Source organism: Neoarius graeffei, chromosome 26 (genome assembly GCF_027579695.1).
Source record: "Neoarius graeffei isolate fNeoGra1 chromosome 26, fNeoGra1.pri, whole genome shotgun sequence".
Classification (NCBI taxonomy): Eukaryota; Metazoa; Chordata; class Actinopteri; order Siluriformes; family Ariidae; genus Neoarius; species Neoarius graeffei.
The window spans coordinates 4,294,199-4,313,745 of NC_083594.1; the positions used below are offsets into that span (position 1 = coordinate 4,294,199).

Consider the following 19,547-nt stretch of genomic DNA (forward strand, 5'->3'; position numbering starts at 1 on the left):
GACTGATCAGATTTCAAACTCGCAGACAACAGCAGTTTGTAGTTACTGTTTGGAGAGCTTAAGTATGGTAAGCGTTCTGGGGCAGACCCCGTAAACGGTGAAAGGATTGTGTTAAAGAAGACCTGAAAATCTTTGGTATCGACATCAAATCATGGTACCAAGCTGCGCCGAACCGCTCAAACTGTCGTGTTAAAGTTCAAGATGGGAAACGTCTCTGCGAGGAGAAACTGAACAGCAGGGCAGAGGAAAGAAGGCGCGGGAGAAAGCGCGGGGAGGGTTCCCCATCGTCAATATATTGACGGGGACCATAAGTAAAAGTAAAGTACTGTACAACAGCAGTCGCCGGTATGAGCGATGGCCTTATTGAGGCTATTTTTTTCTTTTCATAAATCCAAAATGGATACAAACTTTCAAGCACTCTAATCACATTTTCAGCACGGTATAGTTACTTGAGTAAAAACCCATTCGTGATTAGGTTAATGGAATCCTAGCGTGAGTCTCAGACACTTCAGAAGATGCACGACTGATAAACAACACTGTTTTCACGCTAATGCTCAACGTATTAGAGAAAAAAATCAAACCACACACACACACACACACACACACATCGTCCTGTGATTGATGACTCAGACTCCAGACAGCGAATCTCATGCCACACTCACGGAAGCATTTCTGAAAGCCAAAACGAGCCCTGGAGCAGTTTGGGTCCTTTTTTGTCCCAGATAGTCTGGGGGTGGAGCTAGATCTTATCCAATTCCTTTCATAAGACTCTAAACCCAGACCTCTAACCCCTAACTCCGAACCCACACAACAACGCATTTAACACATGTATCCAGCCTGAAGCACAATGACTTGTAGTACTGGCTCCACCCATGTAGGAAAAGCTCCACCCACAGACCCCAGATATATGCCATGTTCCCGTCTGAAGTGTGCGAATTTCTAGAGCTTCACATTTTCCTTCATGATTGACTCTACACACACTCGTTTGGAAAGGGAACATGCTGTCTCAGGAGGAGGTCAACAAGACCGCGAGGTATCAAGGACCATTCAAAACTCCGTTTCCTGTCTTCTAAGATGTCTTCACAGTGCCCCAGTTGAAGGTAACATTGATGTCTCCTCGATGTTGCCTAATACCCATAAATCTGTGCGTCAAACAACAGGGGAAAAAAAAAAAAAACATCCACGACCGAACTTTGCTTGATATGATTTACGAGGTATCCGTTAACCAACTAGCTAACTCTTTGGTTTAGTTACACGCCGTGCTGATGTCACATCTTACCGTAAACGCTACGTGAATTGCTCGTTCGTGACGAACTCGCCTTCAATCGAAAGCCCTGCCTTCCTCCCAGCCTCTACTGTCTGGTTAATCTGTGGTATTAATGTTATAATATTTCATGATACGCATATAATTAACATTAGAAGCGCAAAAAAAATCATTTCCATTATCATTCATTATCGACACAGATCAAGTAAAAACTTTTTAATCTTTGTGTCGAGGCCTCGCTTGCTGATAGAATGATACGCTGTGCAAGCCCAGCACATTAACACCTACATTAATGGCACTCGTGAAAAAAGAGAAAAAGAGAGAGAGAGAGCATTGCGCTTAATAAGCCTGGCCACATTTCACATTAGAAGTGGTCATTAATATTCCATTATCTGTCTGGACATCCGACAAAAAAGCACAGAAATTACCCAGCTGTAAAAAGAAAGCGCTATCTCGCCCCTTCAGGTGAGGTGTTAATATGCTGCATAGTTAAAAAAAACAATAACAACAATAACAACAAAATGAATACATGCACATACCTGGTTTTAGGGGATGTCGTTAGCCACTCTTCATGCTTTTCAAATGATATCAAGTAAGCAGCGATTTCCTGAAAAAAGAAAACAAAAACAGTATGATTTTTACCTGGTGATAAAATAATAATAATAAAAAAGGACAAATACAAAACAGCACCAAATAGTATTAATTAATTCATTAACTAATCCAGTCATTCATTTTTGACTCTCTAGTACCGTCACGTATTGACCAACACTGCTAAAACGGCGTTAATAAAAACCATGACCGCACCCTGGGACACCCAGAAGATCCTCATAAAAGAGCGCCGGATGTTTCCGGACCTGGTCATGACCAAAGGTGTTCTGACAGCTATGGGCTGTCATTCGCATGCACGGCAGTCGCTCGTCCCTCCAATTCTGTGATCGCTGTAGAGACCTGGAGCTCATTTTATGCACTGGTGGTCTCAATTCACGCGAGCCGTGAGCGGAATCCTTGTCCGAATATCTGGCCTACAGAGTCGAGGCGTGTCGTGGAAAGGTTAACAGCCTCATCGAGAAATGTTACAGGTGCCTTATGAGGGCTTATGCAAAGGAGAACGATGTTAAGGAGAGGGAAAGATGGGAACAAAAGCAGCGCCGAGAAGAGAAGCTTTCTCACGCCCTCATGGCTCTTCTCCAGGGGAAAGGAATACGTAAGGAATCTTTTACAAAAAAAGAAAGAAAACTACGCAGCATGCTGTTATTGGAAAATAATTGACAGCAGAGTTGTTCATGTCCTGTAATGGCATAGTCTGGCTAACGCAACTTCAAAGCTCTGCGAGCATTGGTCTGGCATAGATATTAAGCCCAAGCGTTTCCCAAAGCGCGTGGTTGACCCGCCTCCCTGAAATGCCTCAGTTTGCTACTGGTCGAAGCCAGAAAAGGCTGTGACGAAGCTTAAACCAATCACATCACTCTTTCCTCTGACGTATGTGACGCGACGGAAACTGCTTGAGTAACAGGAAGAAGATAAATACCTCCAGGGCTGCTCTTTGCTCCGTTTTCAATGAGAACTTCCCGTTGAATGCTTTCAATACAGCATCTACCGCTGTGTTAAAGGCTTGCCGCTGCTCCATGTTCGTAATGTTTCTAGTGAATGAAGCGCTTCCGGCATAGATTCTGTAAACAATCTATGGCTTCCGGTCGCAGTTCTACTACGTCACTGCCTTGAACACGCCTCTACCCAGGGCCGTTGGAGATGCTCAAAGTTGATTGGCTCCCGATTTTTCGGGAGCTTGGAAGAGCTGGAGATAGCTTGCCTTGCCAGACTAAGTTCGCAACAGCCCCCCGTGTTGCGTCACACTTAGGATGGGCGGGCCCAGGCTAGTAATGGCATGTGCGAAAGTGGTTTATTCCTCTTACAGCATATCACATCGATGTTTCAACGACCATGGTTTTTATTCATGAAAGAGTAACGTTACACTTTTTATCAATTTATAGTTGTCGAATGTTCTCCTGTAACATCACTTACGTTACAACAGCTATAAACAGTCGTTCCTTCAACAGCCTCTCTTTTTTTTTCTCTCTTGAAGTCAATAAGACAAAAATACGCAGCTTGTTATGTTACCGAGAAACCGTGAGATGCCGGGAAACTTAACATTACAGCAAGCGACTGTTATGAAGCTATGATGACGTTCATCCTTCGGGGTCGAACATCACCATGAGTTGAATCTGAAGTCATGACTTGCACGTGCGTGAATTGGATTAGAGTCAGGGAGAGTTGTGCAGCCGTCAGCCTCACTCTCATGTCCCGACCTAATTTGGTCCAGGGGCAAGACAGAATCAAGACGGCTGGAGCTAGGTCAGGATGCAGTGGATGGCCAACAGTGTTCTATGTGTTGCGCTGTGCCCTGATCGCACTCCACAAGCACTTTGCTGGGTCCACCCTTCCTGCCTGTTGAACCACCAGGTGGTATCTCCTCTGCGCAGTCTGCCAAGTCCAGTCTTCGGTCGTAACCCTGACCAGGGGGAGCAAGGGGTTGATAGTACTTGCTCAAGGCACCACCCCAGGATAGTAGAGGGAAGGAGACGCCTTAGTACTCAACTGCATGGCAGTCAAGGACGGCACACGCCCACTGCCCACTTCCGCTCCCACTTAGAGGCAAGAAGAACGCAACACTGATTAGTGCTTCTGTCTGTCTGTCGCCGTCCTCATAGTTGAGGATCAGCAATCCAGGAAGCTGTCAACTAGCTTCTCTGAATTCTCTTGGGTGATTAAAGCACACCAGAGGGACCCAAACCCTCATCTGGTGGCAGGTATACACACACGCACACACACACACCTATGGGCAATTTAGAGTAGCCAATCGACCTAATCCACATGTCTTTGGACTGTGGGGGAAACCGGAGCACCCGGAGGAAACCCATGCAAACACGGAAAGAACATGCAAACTCCACACAGAAAGGCCTCCGTTGGCCACTGGGCTCAAACCCAGAACCTTCTTGCTGTGAGGCGACAGTGCTGACCACTACACCACAGTGTCGCCCTGATTAGTGTTTATGCTCCCACAATAGATGAAACGCATCGGCGAGGCCCAGAAGAAACGAGCTGCATGGAAGGCTTGAACTATCGCCACCCCCACTACAGCACCTACCCACGCGTGCCTGACATGTGGGCGTACCTTCAAAGCCTGGATTGGCCTCATCAGTCACCTCAGGGATCCACAACCACCACCCAACAAACTTAAGTCATTCCCCAAAGGACGAAGCTAAGTGCTGACACTGGAGACTCTTTCCATAAATGTTACACCAACATCTCGTTACAGGAAACAGAACACCAGGCCCATGATTACGCAGTTTTTACATGGAGCGTCCGCTGTGAATCAGCCGTTACTTCAGGAACAATAAAGGAGCGCATTAATATAAACCTGCGATTTTAGAGAAAATTAATCAACACCTACAGCGCTGAGCATAAATGAGTGCACCCCCTTTGAAAAGTAACATTTTAAACAATATCTCAATGAACACAAACAATTTCCAAAATGTTGACAAGACAAAGTTTAATATAACATCTGTTTAACTTATAACGTGAAAGTAAGGTTAATAATATAACTTCGATTACAGTACACATTTTTCAGTTTTACTCAAATTAGGGTGGTGCAAAATTGAGTACACCCCACAACAAAAACTACTACATCTAGTACTTTGTATGGCCTCCATGATTTTTAATGACAGCACCAAGTCTTCTAGGCATGGAATGAACAAGTTGGCGACATTTTGCAACATCAATCTTTTTCCATTCTTCAACAACGACCTCTTTTAGTGACTGGATGCTGGATGGAGAGTGATGCTCAACTTGTCTCTTCAGAATTCCCCATAGGTGTTCGATTGGGTTCAGATCAGGAGACACTGAATCACTTTCACCCTGTTCTTCTTCAGAAATCCAACAGTGGCCTTAGATGTGTGTTTAGTCATGTTGGAAAAGTGCATGACGGCCAAGGGCACGGAGTGATGGTAGCATCTTCTCTTTCAGTATAGAGCAATACATCTGCGAATTCATGATGCCATCAATGAAATGCAGCTCCCCGACACCAGCAGCACTCATGCAGCCCCACATAAGGACACTGCCACCACCATGTTTCACTGTAGGCACCAGGCATTTTTCTTTGTATTCCTCACCTTTGCGACGCCATACAGTTTTGAAGCCATCAGTTCCAAAAACATTTCTCTTGGTCTCATCACTCCAGAGTATAGAGTCCCAGTAGTCTTCATCTTTATCAGCATGGGCCCTGGCAAACTCTAGGTGGGCTTTTTTGTGCCTGGGCTTTAGGAGAGGCTTCTTTCGTGGACGGCGTCCGTGCATAACATTCCTCTGCAGTGTACGCCGTATCATGTCAAGGGAAATAGTCACCCCAGTTTGGCTTTCTACTTCTTTAGATAACTGCAGTGAACTTGCATGCCGATTTTCTTCAACCCTTCTCATCAGAAGACGCTCCTGTCGAGGTGTTAACTTCCGTGGACGACCTGGACGTCTCTGTGAGATGGTTGCAGTTCCAGCTTTCTTAAATTTTTGTACCACTTTTGCGAATGATAAGTAAAGCTTTGCTGATCTTCTTGTAGCCTTCAGCTTTGTGGTGTAAAGAAATTATTTTCTTTGTGGAATTCTGAAGAGACAAGTTGAGCATCACTCTCCATCCAGTCACTAAAAGAGGTCATTGTTGAAGAATGGAAAAAGATTGATGTTGCAAAATGTCGCCAACTTGTTCATTCCATGCCTAGAAGACTTGGTGCCGTCATTAAAAATCATGGAGGCCATACAAAGTACTAGATGTAGTAGTTTTTGTTGTGGGGTGTACTCATTTTTGCACCACCCTAATTTGAGTAAAACTGAAAAACGTGTAATCTAAGTTATATTATTAACTTTACTTTCACGTTATAAGTTAAACTGATGTTATATTAAACTTGTCAGCATTTTGGAAATTGTTTGTGTTCATTGAGATATTGTTTAAAATGTTACTTTTCAAAGGGGGTGCACTCATTTACGCTCAGCGCTGTATCTTCTGACTAAAGTCTTTCAGGCTTAGTGTTTCAGAGAGTTTGATTAGAAACCCTGAAGTTTTATCCGCTATAAAAGGCAACAGAGAAAGTCCGAGGCTACTACATCTCTGCCAACTCAGCTCCATTGTTTCAGCTATTTTTTTAGCATCACTCGTTTTTTTTTTCCATCTCTCTGACCACGCTGTACATTCCTTTGTCTTCCTGTTTACTGCTCGGCTAAGTTTTCATTAGTGCTGTCTCGCTGCTTGTCAAGCCGAGCCCCTGAAGTCCCCTGGCACGTCCTCGGGCGGAGCGAAAGACAAACGATGACCTGTTATAATTTGGCAAACAGAAATAAAAAAACAAACAAACAAAAACAAAAGGCAGCTCTGGGCTTTTTGTCAGATTGAGTTTATTTAGGAAGCGATTCTCAGTGGCTTGTTAGTTCAGACTCTTCTTTTTTCCACTCTTTCGCTGTCTTTTCCTCCTCCTCCTCCTCGTCTCCGCTATATTTAGTATTCCTATTATATTACTCTTCTTCCTTCACGTCGTATGACAAAGTAGTTTTGTGCTGAAAATGAAGATGAAGGTTTGTGGGCTTCTGTGAACCCCTCCTCTTCTTCCTGAGTTCCTCTCCACCCTCGAGGCCAGTCATTGAGCTTCCAGTGAGCCTGCTCCAGGCAATCGCTTCTCTCACCTCGAGTTAACCTGAAGAGCGACACCTGGGTCTTCCTCTGACTTTCGGCACTCGCAATCCAACCCGCGTGACAAACTCCTCAAAGTGTTTTTAAACTATAATCGGCGAAACAGAGTCGCACACCTGGAGCGAGCGTTCCAGACAAACACTTCTCTCTTCACTGTTCAGTGTGGATGATCTCAGAGTTCTCTCTCTTCCTGTCTCCTTCAGCCGCCGTCTTTGGAGCTCTTTGAGTGTGTCTTCACAATTTCACAGCAGACGACCTTGTACGTCGTATCGCTGCGTTCAAAAAGCCAGACCTACTGTAAGGCTGTGATTATGACAGGGTGACTTCGTTTATCTGAAGTTTAAGCGTGAAAAAGTTGACAACGATGTTCAACCATACACTACGATTTGGTCTCGGACAATCAGGAGGCGGTACTACGGTTGGACATCCTGTCGTATTTAATTACAACATTAAAAAAAATAAATAACTGAAAGCTTCAGAGGCCCTTTGAAGAAGCTTTTTGTTGAAGTGATCAAGGCGCTGATCCAGTGGATCTGAAACTGCTTCATACTTCATGCGATGTCAAAATGAGTCACGGCAACAATGATATCACGGATAAAAGGCTGCTTTAAGGGGTGGGTGATATGATTTAAAAAAAAAACAACCAACATATCACGATATACTTCAGGACGTTTCTACCATACACGGTACAGTATGTATCACGATATATCTGACAAACTGTCAGCGTTAAAAACATTAAAAAACAGGAACTTTTAAGCTGAGATTGAAGACACTTATTTAATGTCTAAAAAACTAAAGCGTGATTTCAAATGGGAAAAATGTGTTGTAAAGATTAAAGCTAGACGGCCTAAATCGGTGAAATTTAGTTCCGTCTGAAATGTGGTGATTGTGATATCTGTTTATTTCTGTAATATCTGACAAAATATCAGGCCATTCTGTGGCTGGGAAGTTATTTAATTTGAGGGGATTAAAGCAAATAATGTGCATGAAATGAAATCGCTCGCTTCGCGCAGTCAAACAGACAGAGGAAGTCCGTGTGTGTGCACATGCGCAGGTTTCCCTTTGAGCGTGCACTGACAGTTCCATCATTCTGTCGCTAAACGAACAGCTGATCACACCGAGGTGCTCGCTGAGCGCCGATATTTATTAGTTTGGTCCTGCGTTTCCTTTCCTTCGTATAGAACATAACGTCTTTTCTTCTCGCTTTCTTTCTGTTACTGTAGTCGCTCTTTCACGTTTCATTTGCACACTCACGTCCTTCATTTTTCTCTCCTGTTTCAAATTTGTATCCCACAATGCCTTGCGTGAACAGGAAAAGCCCACCACCATGTGATGCGTGACATAGTATCTTGTATTGGGTCATGGTGAAGCAGGAAAAAATAGTGGAGAATTTAGGACCATGTGGATCTAAACTCATTAATTGTTCTATTTAAAAAAAAAACAAATAAAATTGGAAGTCTGTGATTCGAATTCAGTAGCTTTCGGTCCAATAAACAAAATTAATTAGGTGTCGGGGAAAATTCTTTTTATGACCTACACTTGAAAAATCTGAAAGGCGGTACAGCTTTAAGTAAAGAAACATAACAGTAGATTAATGGCCTCCATTCTGTTCGATTTAGTTTGTAAAAAGCTATTTAAAAATATCATGATACTGACGATATATCAGATAAATGTATCATGACATTTGATCGCAATATGGATTATACTATCATATTGCTCAGCCCTACGCTGCAGAATGGCATCTTAGGCCCTGGTTACACTATAGCTCACAATGGGTTTAATATGTGAATACTTGGCGATGAAAAATTGGCAACATAGGCACCAATTGTGCGATGCACGCTGAATGTTCTCTGAGCTTCACGAGTTGTTTTTTGCGTGTCTCCATTTCGTGCATGCATTGAAATTTCTTGGTGATGATTTCATCTGCAAACTAAGCGGCGAATACTCGCAGATGGGTTTGGGAATTCTTCCCGAAGCTTGGGGAAGCATCGCCACCAAATGCCTCATTTTCATCGATAACCATCGTAAAGTATCGCGATGTAGCTGTAGTGTGACCGTAGCCTTATGGAAACATGTTTGTCGTATTGCATGAATAAAAAAATTACACCAAATGCCCTAAAACTGCGTTTGGTAAAGAATAAAACAAATAATCTGTGTCACACTGTTATAGAAAACTAACCAACGATGGGGGCGGAGTGATGACGTGATTAACTGTTAGCATCCAGAGATCATTTTCCTGGAACAGCATATCCGCAGTATTTTATTCCTCTTATACCACAGCAAATACATTTTTAAATTTAGTAAATCCTTTTTTTCCCCACTTACAGTTACATTTAGTTCCTGCTCTCACTTCTGCTATAGTAGCTGTAAACACTGTGTTTTTCTCTCTCTCTCTTTTATAAGACAAATAAAGTGCAGCTTTGAGCCATAAAAAAGCCTGAAGATGTCGGAATAATTCAAGTTTACAGCTTTACGCCTGACTGTTACAAAGCGCTTGCGCTTCCATAAATATTAAATAAACAAAAACAAACACACAGAAAACTAACTATATCAACGATTTTTTTGAATCTGTTTATTTGTGGCGTCTGTGTGTAAATGGTTGCTATTAATATCATCCTGCGATTTGTTACAGAAAATTAATCAACACTTTCTGAACAAGATTTCAACAGAGCAGAGGTCATTCCAAGAAAAAAAAAAAACTTTTTTCCTAATTCCAGTACGTCCAAAGAATAAAACAGATGCCAATTTTAATACGTAACCTCTTCCATTACTTAGAATATCCACCAGATCTCCACCTTCTCCTACGGTCCGACATGTTCCGTAAAAGAAAAAAAAGTCGAATTACAAGCTGGCAAAGTAAGAAATAAATTTTAGTCTCACTCTTATGTCCCAAGTGAACCCGACTATAATTGCTTAAACCGAGAGTAAGTGTGAAATGAATCTTGGTTTTACTCCCTAAACCCCAACCACATCACTTTTAATCGGACCGATACGAGAAATCCAGCGGACTGATCCGGCACGTGGGGAAACTCGGAGAGGATGGGAGGATCTGACAATTTCAAACAAATTTCTTACAAATGCACAACCCTTATTTCATTCTGTTCATATCACACAAAACTACTGTACATTCAATCAGTGAACAGGTTCAAGGGTGGTTTTTTTTGTTTGTTTTTAGAATATTTGGTTCTGATGTTCATCCTGATTAAATCGAGAAGCCTGTGAGAACTTGAATCCAACAAACCGCCGAAGAGTAGAACGTCAAAATGTAACACGTGGCAAAATGCACAAAACCAAAAATAACTCACTTCCTGTTGAGTATGGCTAATACAATGTACATTACAATTTTGTTTGTCTTGGGGCACCACATACACCTACCAAATTTGACATGGATACGTGAAACTATATACCGGACAAAAGTCTCAATGACGTGTGGGGGTGCTATGGAGTCCCCCGGACACACCCAGGGCCAATCCTCTGTCCCTGAGTAGCGGTGGCCAAGACTGATGTGTGTACCAAATTTCGTGAGTTTTTGCCCATTGGAACCACCTCAAAAATGGCCAAGTGATGAAGAAAAAGAATAATAATAAGAAGAAGAATGATTACTAATAAGAAGACTCCTTAAGAAAACAATAGGGCCTTGCACCTCAGTGAACAGGTCCGTGTGTTTTGTTTTGCTTGTTTTTTAGAATATTTGGTTCTGATATTCATCCGAGAAGCCTGTGAGAACTGCACAGCAGCCAGGTATGCCAGCAAAGGAGGAATGGCGTAACGTTCAGCCCTCCCACTGTCATCTCAATAATCATAATCAAATCCTGTCTCGTTCTTTTATTTTCTCTTTCCGCCCACTCAGTCAAGGAGAAATCAAAGAACTTCAGGAAGTAAACTGACACTCCATTTTAAAAAGTAGGAGAGGAAATTGAGTCATTAATCATATTGCTCACACCCCGGGTTTCAGTCCCAGTCTTGGTCTCACTCTCTCTCACACACACACACACACACACACACACACACACACACACACACACACACACACACACACACACATACTTAATTTCTAAAATGGGGTGGCCAGAGCTTGCAAGGCACAGAGCAGGAGATAAATACTCCCCTCAGTGCCCTGAATGTAGAGACGCCACTCCACTCTTTGGCATCTATGAGGGCTTTCGAGAGAAAGTATGAGACAGAGATGGAGGAGGACATCGTAGTATCCTAACACTGATATTCAATCACACTGTTATTGGGGAATACTCAATCAGGGAGCCCTTTAACTGAAAAAAAAAAAAAAAATAGCCACGGGTGGCGATGAAGGGCCCAAGCACCTCCGGTTTACCAAACCTGGCATGAATCCAACAAACTGCCTAGGAGAAGAACGTCAAAATGTAACACATTTCAAAACAAACAAAACCAAAAATAACTCACTTCCTGTTGAGTACGGATAATACAATGTACATTACAATTTTGTTTGTCTTGGGGCTCCCTACACACCTACCAAATTTGACACGGATAGGTGAAACTATACATCGGGCAAAAGTCTCGATGACTTATGGGGGCGCTATGGAGTCACCGGACACACCTGGGGCCAAGCCTCTATCCCCGAGTAGTGGTGGCCAGGACTGATGTGTGTACCAAATTTCATGAGTTTTCGCCCACGGGAACCACCTCAAAAATGGCCAAGTCTTCAAGAAAAAGAATAATAATATTAATAATAATCCTTAGGAAAACAACATGGCCTTGCAGCTTGGTGCAGCGCCTTCCGGTGGACACTGGAGGCTGTGCACCTCTGGTGCTCGGGCCCTAAAAATCCCCACCTCAAGCAGAACCTGACACTGGGGGAAACCTCCACCAGCAGGAAACCTTGTCCTTCTTATTACCAATTTGTCTTCCCTTCAGACAGGAAGGACGCTCTTGAAGAAAAACTATTTCAGACATTTGACCTTTCGATCAATTCCGAAATCTAATCAGTTCAGTCCGGCACTCGTTCTTGAGATATTTTCTGACCATACAATCCGATACGATATTAAAATCCTTTCGACTTACAGAACACATTTTAATTAAAGTTATTTTACTTGAGGTTATTTGAGTTACCTGACTTGTTTTCGAGTTACTGAAGTTTAAAATTAAAACCAGATCGTTTCAAATGGCCAGGCTAATAACTGTACGACGTCAATGATTAATATAACAGCTCTAATGAATGAATCTGATTTCCTCGGATTTATTAGAGCTGACGTTTTTTCCCCTTTCTGCTGGATATGGGAGTGGCGTCCACTTTGGGTTGTGTGTAAAGCACAGCCAAAGGGCATGACGCTGCTTCTTTCGGGTTATTAATATTAACGAGTGGATAGTTTGAAGGAATGAATTATAAACGAGGGATGAAGCTGGTGGCTCGTCCAGCCTGGGTGCTGCCTGCTTTAAATACGTGCCTTGACTCGGTTTGTCTGGCGAACACCTGCTACTGCTCTGACACTGACGGCAGTAGTTCAGACTCTCAGGGCCAGATGTGTCAGGTACAGGGCTGGGTGATGTATCATGCAGGGATCGATCTGCAATCAATGAAGGATCCTGGAGGAGATCGGAGCTTTCAGCGTGCGACTGGACTCCTGCCATGATGTTTTAGCCGCGCCTCCTCTGAGCACCTTGAATCTGTTGTGCTTTGGTTTCTTTTTCGATCATTCTCTTCTTTCTTTCTTTCTTTCTTTCTTTCTTTTTCGTGTACAAAAGAGCTGTCCTTGTACTTGTTTATTTGTCTGGTACTGATAAAGAGAAAGTGCAATTGTGGAGGAAAGGCAAGGCTGAGGAAAAAGTTGACACATAGCAAGACTGTTGTTCTGTTGTCCCAGGGCCAAGCCTAGTGCCTGTGTGGATAAAAATAAAACGAAAAACTATTCGACTCTAATCTCTCCGTTAGCCGAGAGGGAAGGAAGAAGCAAAAAGAGAAAGAGGATGAGAAAAACTGATGCAGATGAATGATTTGTCCTGAAAAACTTCCACCACATTTTTACTTAAAAATAATAAAACGTTCAAATGAATGACAACGACGATAACAGCAGCAATAATGGAAATTATAAGAAAAAAAATAGAAAAGACGACATAAAAAACTAAACATTATTATTATTATTACTACTATTATTATTATTAAGCCATTTTAATAACCCAGCAATGCTTAAATCAGTACTCATTAAAATGGAAATCCCCTGAAATGGTGAAGCTTGTCTGTCTCGAATTACATTTTGTTGTTCTCGCAATTTCTCCATAATCACGCAAACTCCCAAGTTTTTAATTTGTTTCCAACTTTCCCACTTGTTACTCGGGCCAATTGCTTGTCTTCTCGCACATGCACAGTCATGCGGTAAATAGCTCCTTTACTCTGCAGCGAGTGAAACAGATTGATAGTGACTGCAATTAATAGCTGCCAAAGCAAAAACACAACACATACAGCTTAGGATAAAGAAGCACCGGAATGGGAGATAGGAACGAAGCGGAGAGTGCATCACCGGAGCTGTGTGGACTGTTAGCATCAGGCACGAGTCAGCTCCGATTAAGAGAACATCTGAGCGAAACATAGTGAAGGAGAAAGGTCAGAAAAACGCAACCGTTCACAGCAAGTGAAGGTCGTATGATGATGATGGGAAGGAGCAACCTGAAGCAGGCTTGGTAGTGCATGTTTAACCCTGGAGTGGTATTAGTTTCTTCTGCTCAGGGACGGTGGATGTGATGGGGTCGCAAACTCGTGTTTTTTTAAAAATAATTATTATTATTCTCCACTTTAGGAATGTAGAAATCCTTGACTGATGTCACATTTCCAGCTCATCACAACTAAAGAGCCAACAAGTTTTGGCCAACAAGCCAAAAAAAAAAAAGAGAGAGAGAGATATCGATGGTTATATTATTTTTGCAAATTATACTAACTGTTATTAACAATTATTATCCATACGGGACACTTTTTTGATGGAATAAAAACACGTGTTCTATTCCCTTCTAGCGGGTTTCATTCATTTGGTTTGATAGCATGCAATATTGTTAGCATATCGCTTATCCTATACTACCGTTCAAAAGTTTGGGGTCACCCAGATAATTTTGTGTTTTCCATGAAAAGTCACACTTTTATTTCCCACCATAAGTTGTAAAATGAATAGAAAATATAGTCAAGACATTTTTCTGGCCGTTTTGAGCATTTAATCGACCCCACAAATGTGATGCTCCAGAAACTCAATCTGCTCAAAGGAAGGTCAGTTTTATAGCTTCTCTAAAGAGCTCAACTGTTTTCAGCTGTGCTAACATGATTGTACAAGGGTTTTCTAATCATCCATTAGCCTTCTGAGGCAATGAGCAAACACATTGTACCATTAGAACACTGGAGTGAGAGTTGCTGGAAATGGGCCTCTATACACCTATGGAGATATTGCACCAAAAACCAGACATTTGCAGCTAGAATAGTCATTTACCACATTAGCAATGTATAGAGTGGATTTCTGATTAGTTTAAAGCAGACCTGGGCATTTTACGGCCCGCGGGCCGCATCTGGCCCTTTGGTTCATTCTGACCGGCCGGCGTAAGGTTAATGAGAAATTACAAAATAAACGTATTTTCTAATTTTACCTCATGCATGGACTGAATGTGCAGTGCTTTTATTTTGAAGTTGTGTTCAACAAAAACGCAACGCGCGCGACATGAACATGACATGAAATCCCACGAAACCTAATCCCGCGATAACTACTTCCGTAATTTGTCCAGACCAACCACAAACGTGTACGTCATCCTTCAAACGGTCCAGCCAATCATATAGTGTGACGTCACCAGCAGGCGCCGGAGCCGATCTCCGGCGAAAAACACCAAATGAGGTGATTAGACTACAAATGTGGGCATCATTATTATAATATGATGTATCTTGCTTGATATTTGGAGTAGAAAGACAATATTGTGATGTTTTTATTGTGTTTTGGGGTGAATGTGACTGAAAAAAAAATGGTACAAATGTTCACATTTTGTTGGGAAATTTGATTGAATAAATGACATTTTTTTGTAAGGCAACCTCGTTTTTTCCAGACTCTTACCAGTCTTAGCAGCTTGTAAAAACAGTGTTATTTACTGCTTTATATAAAGAAATACAATTAATATTATGCAGAATTTAGTTCAGCCTTTTGGTCCGGCCCTCCACAAAATTTTCTGTTTCTCATGTGGCCCCATGGAAAAAATAATTGCCCACCCCTGGTTTAAAGTGATCTTCATTGAAAAGAACAGTGCTTTTCTTTCAAAAATAAGCACATTTCAAAGTGACCCCAAACTTTTGAACGGTAGTATACGTGTATTACCCGTACATCACTCTACCCAATGCAGAACGAGTGTTGAATATGGTTTACGATATTGCATGGTTGTCAAGACAACATGACGTCACACGTCAGAGACGTAAAACTTCCGCGTTAGCGAGTGACTGGGACAATTTGTAAACAAACATGGCCGCCAGGTTTCCTTCGTTACAAAATACGGAAGATTTTAAGAAAATTTTGAACGAGAAAGACGTGTCGAACACCTGAAAGGAATGTGTATGAATAATCTCATCTCATCTCATTATCTCTAGCCGCTTTATCCTGTTCTACAGGGTCGCAGGCAAGCTGGAGCCTATCCCAGCTGACTACGGGCGAAAGGCGGGGTTCACCCTGGACAAGTCGCCAGGTCATCACAGGGCTGACACATAGACACAGACAACCATTCACACTCACATTCACACCTACGGTCAATTTAGAGTCACCAGTTAACCTAACCTGCATGTCTTTGGACTGTGGGGGAAACCGGAGCACCCGGAGGAAACCCACGCGGACACGGGGAGAACATGCAAACTCCACACAGAAAGGCCCTCGCCGGCCACGGGGCTCGAACCCGGACCTTCTTGCTGTGAGGCGACAGCGCTAACCACTACACCACCGTGCCGCCCCTGTATGAATAATAATAATAATAATAATAATAATAATAATAATAATATTGGCTGGCTTTTTTTCATGGTCTATCAGATATATTCCATTCAGCTACTCGTCTTCAACTTGTTCAATATCATGCTAGCTGACTGGAATATATCTGATAGACCATGAAACAAAGCCAGTCGATATTATTTAAATAATCGGCTCCATTGTGTTCATTTGAGGCTGCTTTTATCTACAAATACACAAGATGGCTGACGCTCATATGCTGCAGTTGTTTGAAGCGTTTCTTCTGCATGTCCTGATAAACTATTCTATTGGTGATTGGTGCTTGAAAGAGTTAGGATAGAAGAAGTTAGCAAAGACAAAACAAAAATAGCTATATATCCATCCATCCATTATCTGTAGCCGCTTATCCTGTTCTACAGGGTCGCAGGCAAGCTGGAGCCGATCCCAGCTGACTACGGGCGAGAGGCGGGGTTCACCCTGGACATGGAATAAAAAATAAGAAGAATCTAAAATACAGAAATTTGAAAAGTGGACATGTTTAAGGGGTGTGTGCACGAGTTGTTCATGATGAAGATGGAGAAGAGTCATGATATAATGTGTGAGAGGAAGAGAATATGTGGAATGGGTTAAATAAATAGCCAAGTTTGCATGTTCTCCTCGTGCTCTGGTTTCCTCCCACAGTAGATTAGATCAACTGGCGACTCTAAACCTCTAAACAGAGGTGTAAATGTGAGTGTGATAGCTGTCCGTCTCTGTGTTAGCCCTGTGATAGATTGGCGACCTCACCGGGGTGAACCCCGCCTCTCACCTGAAGTCACCTGATTGGCTCCAGATTAATTAATTAATAAGTGGCAGGGCTCGAAATTAACTTTTTTTCTTTGTGTCCCCCAGTGGTCCCGAATTCTGTGTTGTATTGTCCCGAATGGAAGCAATAGTGTCCCCATTTTTTTCCTCTCTGAAATAACCAGTGGTTAATATTATCATATGAAGTTACTATTATATTTGTAACTATGCGATTTTGAACCCTTTATATCATTTTTACAATAAGTCACAAGACACAAGCGACACATGTCCAATACATCATCTACTTCAAAATTACAGTTATTGCATTTTCAGTTTATTAAACTTTGGCGATCTCACTGTATGAATAGATACCCGTTTATTTAAAGGGGCCAACTAGCTCATTCAGAAAATGTTTCAACTCACTACATCTGCAGTACACTTTAGTTGAAAATAAGACCCCTTTTATGTTCATTTCATCTACTTATACCTTCAATATCTGTTGGCACTTATAAGGCCAACTTATAATTTTCACCATTACCGTTATCCATTTTTATGAACTTTCCGTTATCCATTACCGTTATCCATTTTATGAACTTTCCGTTATCCATTTTATGAACTTTCCGTTATCCATTTTATGAACTTTCGCTGCAAATGTTAGCAACATCAGCATAGTGCCAGCAGGTCCGAGCCTAGCTGTGCTGCTGACTGACTAAACTTTCTGAACTAGAAAGACACCAAGAAAACTCACTTATTCTGTCGAACGGTATCTTCCGTCAATATCATCCACATCATTCCTGTTGTATTTTATAACGTGTCTAACAGTGTTCATTAAGTTCATTCAGTTGCTAGCGTTGCCTGCAGACCAGGCGATGACACTTTGGATCCTGAAGGTCCCGGAGACGTTATGTCTGGGCTTTCAGTTTCTTCCCCGCCGTCGGTTCGCTTCAACCACTTCAGCATTTTTGTTCTGGCAAGAGTCGGCGCAGCGTGTGCGGTAGCAATTCCATTCCAAGTCCATATAATGCGGACTCCGGCCGAAGATTCTAGAACAGAATGCGCTGCTCTGTAGCCTACGGATGCAGGTGCATCGAAAGTGTAGCTACTATGTATTTTTCGCTGTTAACGTTTTAAAATTAAAATTGACAAATTAGGTGAGTGTCTACGTATGTGTTACGGCTTTGTAAATAATATTAATGTAGAACTTTTTTTCTAGATCTATTTTTTTTCCATTGTCCCGGGATTGTCCCAGATATGATAATTTTGTGTCCCGATGACATTTTTTATGGTCCCCGGGACATCGGGACACCGTTAGTTTCGAGCGCTGATAAGTGGTATAATGGATGGATGGATGGATGTCCTATTCTCCACTATTATTGAGTAGAACCCTGTCATGGTGCCTTCAAACCTATTGAAAGCTCTGTTTTGTGTTCTGGATTTTCTAGTCAAGTCAGAGTTGAGTTTTCGATTTGAGATGCATCTCATGACATCAATTCTAACGACGGCAGAAATCTTTAAAGAGAGACAGAGCTCTTCCATGTGCTTTAACATTTAACGCTGCTGTGCATGAAATCGATCGGCATTAAGCCAGTATCTCACTGGGCTGCGACAGCTTGCGACAAACTGCGAACGTCATTCGCGAGAGGGTTTCAAAAGTGTCTTGAAATGTTCACGGGGCTTCTCAATTTCTTCGCATGAGTCGCAAAGTGTCGCTCCTTCGTCGCTGAAATTTTGAACATGATCAAAAAATTCGTGCGACGAAATTTCTCTCAAAATAGCCGCAAATGCGTCGCTGGGGTCGCAAAGCCGTCACGAACCCTTCTCGAGTCAGTTTCCATGAGACAGGAAGTGCGAGTGTATCTCACTGGGCTGCGACAGCCTGCGACTAGTTGGAGACACAACAATTGCGATAAAATATGCGAATTAGCGACAATTTTCACTTGGAATCACACTGAGTTGATATTCGCATATTTTACCGCAATTGTTGTGTCTCCGACTAGTCGCAGGCTGTCGCAGCCCAGTGAGAGACTACCCTTAGAGTTCGACTTGGAAACCACGTAAACAGGGAGGGTTTGGCTCTGACATGCTGTCAAAATGTACAATTATGAAAGAGAACGTTTTTAAATTTGAAACATAAGACCATAACATCTCCGGTGGCTACTCTATAAATTGCAAAGTTATTCGATGCAACCTTGGTGGACTCCAAGTTTACATTAGACTGTATCTGTCTCATTTTCTTCGCGGATGCACTGTCCGTTTACATTAAAACGCCTGGAAACGCCGGGAAACGGGAATCCGCCAGGGTCCACGTATTCAATCCAGATCGTGTCTGGTCCGGTGCTGTGTAAACATTGAGAATACGCGGATACGCTGTGCTGAGCTCTAGCTGGCGTCGTCATTGGACAACGTCACTGTGACATCCACCTTCCTGATTCGCTGGCGTTGGTCATGTGACGCGACTGCTGAAAAATGGTGCGGACTTCCGCCTTGTATCACCTTTCATTAAAGAGTATAAAAGTATGAAAATACTGCAAATACTGATGCAAATACTGCCCATTGTGTAGTTATGATTGTCTTTAGGCTTGCCATCCTTCCACTTGCAAGTGGTAAGTGACGCGCATGCCCGACATGCACTGAGATCACACACACAGCGGCTCAGTGCAAATCACTGCTCATGCGCTCTGTGAGCTGCGCAGGGCCGGAGTGCGCACCCTCCAGAGGGCACTCGCTGTTCAGGGCGGAGTGATTTGGAGCGCAGGATGCCTGCGGAGCCAAGCGTATCCGTGTATTGGCGTTGCTGTGTGCACGCGAATTGTGTATTGGCGTTGCTGTGTGCACACTAATCGTTTTA

At 42.6% G+C, this 19,547-nt stretch overlaps 1 protein-coding gene across 1 annotated transcript in view; it reads right to left on the reverse strand.

Moving 5' to 3' along the window:
- LOC132874328 (calmodulin-binding transcription activator 1-like) overlaps window positions 1-19,547 on the reverse strand; it is a 499,951-nt gene that overhangs the window by 257,173 nt on the left and 223,231 nt on the right. The window contains exon 4 of the mRNA XM_060910417.1: window positions 1,804-1,871. Within this exon, the coding sequence (XP_060766400.1) occupies window positions 1,804-1,871 (68 nt within the window). The remainder of the gene's footprint in view (window positions 1-1,803; window positions 1,872-19,547) is intronic.